Genomic DNA, 6433 nt, shown 5'->3' on the forward strand with positions numbered 1-6433 from the left:
GACTTACCTTCCAGACCTTCCAGACACCTGGCTGCTGCAAAATTCTATGGAGACTCCTTGTGGAACAGCAGTTTCCCATCTCTTGTGTCTCTCCCTATCGTGATCATGATCATGCAGGAAGCAAGTCTGGCTGTGCTATTTCTTATCATTGTCTGTCACCCATCTGCAGCATGGTATTGTACAGATAAGGAAAAAGTAGTTCCCTTTCCCCCAGAAGGTTGAGGCTCAGGTACAGGGTAATTCTCTTGTGCACACAGTCATTATTTAGGCCGACTCAGTGACTTCAACAGGCTTAATCATGTGATCAGGTTTGTTGCCAGCTGCGTAATGCTCCCACATCTGTAGATAGAGCCGCTCTAGGTCCATTGTGTATTGTTTGGTGTTGAACAGAGGGCTAGATGTTCTCTGCTTCCAGACTTTGCCACGAATTTTCTTCAGGTATTCTAGATCAGTTCCCAGTTTCACAGCTATGTCTTCATATTCTTGTCTATTTTGAGCAATAAGCTCAAGACAGCCTAAACAAGTGAGCTGGGAAGCTGCAACTCGGGAAGCAAGAGTCTCTCCTGGCATAGTCACCACGGGTGTCCCTGACCAAAGGACATCCATCCCTGTGGTGTGTCCATTACAGAGTGGAGTGTCCAAGCAGACATCAGCCAGCTGGCCTCTCCGAACATGTTCCTCTTTAGGAGCAACAGGTGAAAAAATGATACGCTTCTGGGGAAGGCCCATATTTTGTGCATACTGTTGAATATTAGGTTCTCCTACTGCTGGAAAACGCAACAGCCACAGCACACTATTGGGAACACGCTTCAGAATATTTGCCCACATCTGCAAAGTAGATGGGTCAATTTTATATAACTGATTGAAGTTACAGTACACAATGGCATCTTCCGGTAACCCGTACTGAGAACGTGTGGTTATAATAATGGTACGGGGAACCTCCTCTCCAGTGGCAGCCTTAATGTTGATCTGGGTAGTTGCCAGTCCATTGCTAAGACTGAATCCATTAATTGTTATCTGAATTTGTCCTCTGTTAATCATTTCAATAACTGCCTCTGCAATAGTATTCATAGGAATGACAGGCATATTAAGAGCCGTATTACTGCTGTCTGCGTTGTCTCCTCCATCAGGACATTTCATCTTGACAATCTGCACATCTGGGAGACTATCAAGAAATGCTTTGAGGTCGATGCCATTCAGCACAACCCGATTGTCATAAATGTGCCCATTGGACTTAAAATCGATGACTGCCTTCTTCTTCAGGTGAGGGAACATATTAGCATGATCACCAATAAAGAGAGTATGGGGCATATAAGCCAGTTTCTCAAAATACTGCTCAGCAACTTCAGCAGGTGAAGTTTCCTGATCAGTGATGATATAATCCATGAAAAGCACACCACTGGTCCCAGGGTAGCCCAGCCACATTGCCTGAATAGGAGCTGGCCTGAGAGCAAAGAGTTCATTTCGAGCACCCCTGGTATAACCATTCATATTTACAAGGATGTGTATACCATCTTGATGGATGCGATCAGCTGCTTTCCCATTGCATGGAATCTGAGAAAGATCAATGAAATGATGGGCTTCTGCCATCACCTTCGCTCGGAAGTTTGTGCCATCATCTGGGCTCAGGGCATAACAGAATACCTCAAATTTATCAGGATTGTGCATGCCTGGAATAGACTGCATAAGATGAGAAGTAGGATGATTCCCGAAGTCAGAACTCACGTATCCTACACGCAGTCGACCATCACTGAGCTTCAAGTCTTTTGGATGTTCGTACGGTGGTTTATGAAAGACACTGATCTCATCCAAGCAGAGGTTCCCGTGGCTCTCAGCAATAGCCTTCCTGAAGCCATGAGAAAGAGGATAGAGCATACTATGATGAGGCTGCACAGAAGGCAACCTATTCTTCTCCAGCTGGTCAGCCACAATGCTGACCAACTTCTTCATTCGCTCATCATAGTCTGTCCAATCACAGACAATCTGCAGGCAATGAGCCAAATCACAATAAGCGTCAGGAAAATCAGGTTCAAGCTTCAGAGCAGTGCGATAAGAAGCAATTGCTTCTGGAATATTCCCTGAATACTTGTGGATGGAAGCCAGATTGCTGTGGGCATCCGCAAGTGCAGGGTTAATCTGAATGGCACGAGTATAACACTGCAAGCCTCCCTGAACATCCTGCATCTCCTTTAGAGTGTCTCCCATGTTACAGTAGGCATCAGCAAAGGTAGGACTGATTCGAACAGCCTCCTTATAATGCATCAGAGCTTCCTGCAGTTTTCCCTGCTGCTGCAATACACTTGCTAAATTTGAATGGGCAACAGCAAACTCTGGGAAGACTTCTAATGCTTTACAATACAAGCGAACTGCCTCTTCAAAGTTTCCCTGGTCTCCTTTGATATTGGCTAGGTTATTCAGAGAGTCTGCATGGGTGGGACACAGCCGCAGAGCTGTATTATAACACTCTTCTGCTTCGGCAACACTGCCCTTCTCTTCCAGAGCGTTGGCTAGGTTGCAGTAAGCATCAGGGAAATGTGGTTGCAATTCAATAGCTCGCCTGTAGGTGTCTACTGCCAGATCCATCAGGCCTTGCTCATAGTATACACAAGCCAGGTTGGCATGTACCACTGCATGATTTGGGCTCAAGCTTAGGGCACAAAGGTAAGCTGCCACAGCTCTGTCAAAAATCCGTGCCTCTTTCAAGACATTTCCTAAATTGATATAAGCATCCAGAAAATTGGGGTCAAGCGTGACAGCCTTTTCAAAGTGATGAATGGCAAGCCAAATCTCCCCTTGTGCATTGAAAACACAGCCAAGATTACTCCAAGCTACTGCAAAGTTCGGTTGCGTCTCCATTGCTTTCAAATAACATGCCTTGGCTCCTTCCAAGCGACCCAGGGCTTTGAGCAGGTTCCCCAGGTCACTGCGAACACAGTACAAATCAGGATTGCACTGAAGAGCAGAGACGTAAGCTTGTACTGCCCCTTCCATGTCGCCTGCTGCTACCAAAGCGGCTGCCAGGTTAATATAACCATCGATGAAATCTGGTTTGAGATGCAATGCCTGCCGGTAATGCTCAATTGCCTCCTGCAACTGCCCTCTTTCCTTGTACACATTCCCCAAATTCGAATAGGCTTCTGCCAGAAGAGGGTTCTGTTTAATTGCCAGAGTACTAAAGTGGGCAGATCTGTCCAGCCTTCGACACTGGAAGTGTAGAGATGAAAGTAATAAAAGTACTCCAGTATTGTCTGGCTCTTGTCTCCACAGCTGCATGCAGTGTCTCTCAGCTGCCTCAAAATCTCCTGCCTGATACTCTCGATGTACCAACTCAGCTAACCCTTGGAAGGAAAGCATACGTTTTGTTGGTTCTGTGCTGTCGGCCACGTTGCCCACAGAAGACGCCATCTGGAGCTTCTGGAGAGAGTGAGAAAAGGGGGTAATTGAGTCCCGCTGCTGCCACTACTGGCAAGAATGTTTCTAGAGGTAGCAAATACGAGGGCAGCAGCCATACCACTGCTTTGGCAGGCTTAAGCGGCGGCAACAGTTACACGCACTGAAACTTAGGAACTCTGGTTGGCCATCTACCTCTCACGCTCTTGAAATCTTAATTCTTAACCCTGCCCTCTTCCACCATTTTTCTCCTAATCAGGGAATAAAAATTACCTATACACTTGCCTTAGAAGAAATCAAAAGTCAGCAGTCCAAACACTTTTTAAAATTTTGTTTTCTGTCCAGTTGGAAAGGAAATACATGATTGACTTTACTTCATCATTCATATAGTCAATGTGGAAAACATTAGGGCCGTGAATTTCAATACAGTAAGATCAGAAAATCTTAAATTGGCCTTCCCAAACCACTAATAAGTAACCAATGTTGTATATAATGCTAAAATCTTAGAGACTGAGTTTGATATTTTAAAAGTTCTGAAAGGATTAGCTAATTTCTCCTCATCATACTTCTCATGCCCCAAACCTGAGTATTACTTTTTTAAAATTAAATTTATCTTTATTTATTTATTTTTATTTTGGCTGCGTTGGGTCTTCAATGCTGCGTGCAGACTTTCTCTAGTTGTGGCGAGCAGGGGCTACTCTTTGTTGCGGTGCCTGGGCTTCTTATCACAGCAGCTTCTATTGTTGTTCCACAACTCTATGGGTTCCTTTTTAGGTCCTATGAAGAACCCTAGAAATTAGTTCATGGAATTATAAGTTTTTGCAAAATTGTCAAAAGTGAGATATTTTAACTTCCATCAGGTAAGACCAGCATCTCTTTCTTTGCCAATTTTCCTTCTATCGTATTCCGCTATGTTGGATCATATTGGAATGGCCACAGGCTTTTTTGAAATCTGGCTAAGGAGATTTTCTTTATTCAGTGGTACGCGGGCCTCTCACTGTTGTGGCCTCTCCCGTTGTGGAGCACAGGCTCTGGACGCACAGGCTCAGCGGCCATGGCTCACGGGCCTAGCCGCTCCGCGGCATGTGGGATCTTCCCGGACCGGGACACGAACCTGTGTCCCCTGCGTCGGCAGGTGGACTCTCAACCACTGCGCCACCAGGGAAGCCCTAAGGAGATGTTTTAAGTGAGGCTATTATGTGATTTTCAGACACCGCCATATGTAATTGACTATATACTATCCCATTACAGGAATAACTTCCAGTACTCATACTGACTACTCTACTGACTTAACCTAGCACAAGACATAGAAGCATAAGGACAAAAACCACCTTACAATATAGCCATGTCTTGCACTTCACAGCTCTCAAAGCATGTGCGTTTGAAGAAGAAAAAAAGAACTGAAAAGTACAAAACCAGAAGCTAATCTGTGGAAAATTATTTCAATCATCAGGCATGTGAAAGATAAGTCAAAGATTCAGTTCTCATCAATGCTTAGTCAAAACGGAAATTTTCTTCTGTCAAGAATATACTCCAGGGGCTTCCCTGATGGCGCAGTGGTTAAGAAGCCACCTGCCAATGCAGAGGACAAGGGTTCGAGCCCTGGTCCGGGAAGATCCCACATGTCACGGAGCAACTAAGCCGGTGTGCCACAACTACGGAACCTGCGCTCTAGAGCCCGTGAGCCACGACTATCGAGCCTGCGAGCCACAACTACTGAAGCCTCCGTGCCTAGCGCCCGTGCTCTGCAACAAGAGAAGCCACCGCAATGAGAAGCCTGTGCACCTCAACGAAGAGTAGCCCCCAGTCCCTGCAAGTAGAGAAAGCCTGCGCACAGCAACGAAGACCCAACACAGCCAAAAATAAATAAATGAATGAATGAATGAATGAATGAATGAATTAATGAATATACTCCATCAACAATGTGTGCAATGGAATGGTATGAATGAGTATTTTATCAGAATCCCTGTAATGCACAAACCTATAGCAGTACTGAAATCAGTAATGCATTTATAATAGTAAATACTTATGAGGAAGTAATCCATAGAGGTTTTCTCAAAGTTAACAACGAAAATTAATGTGACATTATCAATAATAAATTGTGAAGCTGAAATAAACTTTTCTAAACTATTAATAACTAGAAGCAAATTCTAATCAACCATGCTACAAGAAATCTATGTCTAAAAACTACAAAGTTTATTTCTTAAAATTTTATTTCGAAAATACATAAACTGTCGTATGAGGAGGCAGTTAAAGAATATATAGCTAAAAGAGTGGGGGAAAAGTTTTATAGAGACACATCTGGCAGTAGTTCATTTTTAAATGTCATTTTTCTAGGTTTTGTGACACCTATAGTATTGATATTTGAAAGCATTTAAAAAATTGTAATTTGAAGATTTCCTACTTCCAGGTAGAATAAAATATTTTGAAGCAAAACAACGTTTGCACTGAGAAAAACAAAAAAAGCCAAATAAAATAGCCAGCATTCAATCAAAAAGTTCTAGACAAACCAAGAGATAGAATCATATGGCTAAAATTCTAAGAAAAGAACGGATAATACAAAAATATTTATATAAGATATTGTGTGTCTTTATCAGGAAAAGTCTTTATCAAGAAAAGACTTTAAAATCATCAGAATTAATATTATATTTTATTTATTTGTATATTATATTTATATATAGATATTTATCTATTTATATAAAGAACTTAAAGATAAAGCCCTAGTTAAGGCAGTGACAATAGCAGTAGCAGTGGGAGTGAAAAGAAATGGTTATATTCAAGCATATTTTGTCAGGAAAAGTCCATGATCAAATGTCTGACTGCATACATGGGATGGATAGACGGAGTGGGAAAAATCAAAGTTAACTATAGAGGTTCTAGTGAAGATGGGGTTGCCGTCACCCAACCCAAGGGGCTGCGATCATCCCCAAGGTCTAGGAGACTCAAAGGGAAGGTCATGGTCAGAGGCAAAGTTAATTGGTGGGAAAATAAGACTCCCAGTCTCTCCATCTCTTTATACCAGTTTTTTTGGTAACATCTTTAT

At 42.9% G+C, this 6433-nt stretch overlaps 1 protein-coding gene across 1 annotated transcript; it reads right to left on the reverse strand.

Annotated features, from left to right (window-relative positions):
- Positions 1 to 264: 264 nt before the first annotated feature.
- Positions 265 to 3405, reverse strand: LOC309835415 (UDP-N-acetylglucosamine--peptide N-acetylglucosaminyltransferase 110 kDa subunit-like; the record flags this gene model as incomplete). Its single annotated transcript, XM_082674859.1, has 1 exon — positions 265 to 3405. The coding sequence occupies one exon, from the start codon at positions 3403 to 3405 to the stop codon at positions 265 to 267; it is 3141 nt and encodes a 1046-aa protein (XP_082530985.1).
- Between the last annotated feature and the right edge of the window lie 3028 nt (positions 3406 to 6433).

This window comes from Grampus griseus, assembly GCF_964374135.1.
Source record: "Grampus griseus genome assembly, chromosome: 17".
NCBI lineage: Eukaryota > Metazoa > Chordata > Mammalia > Artiodactyla > Delphinidae > Grampus > Grampus griseus.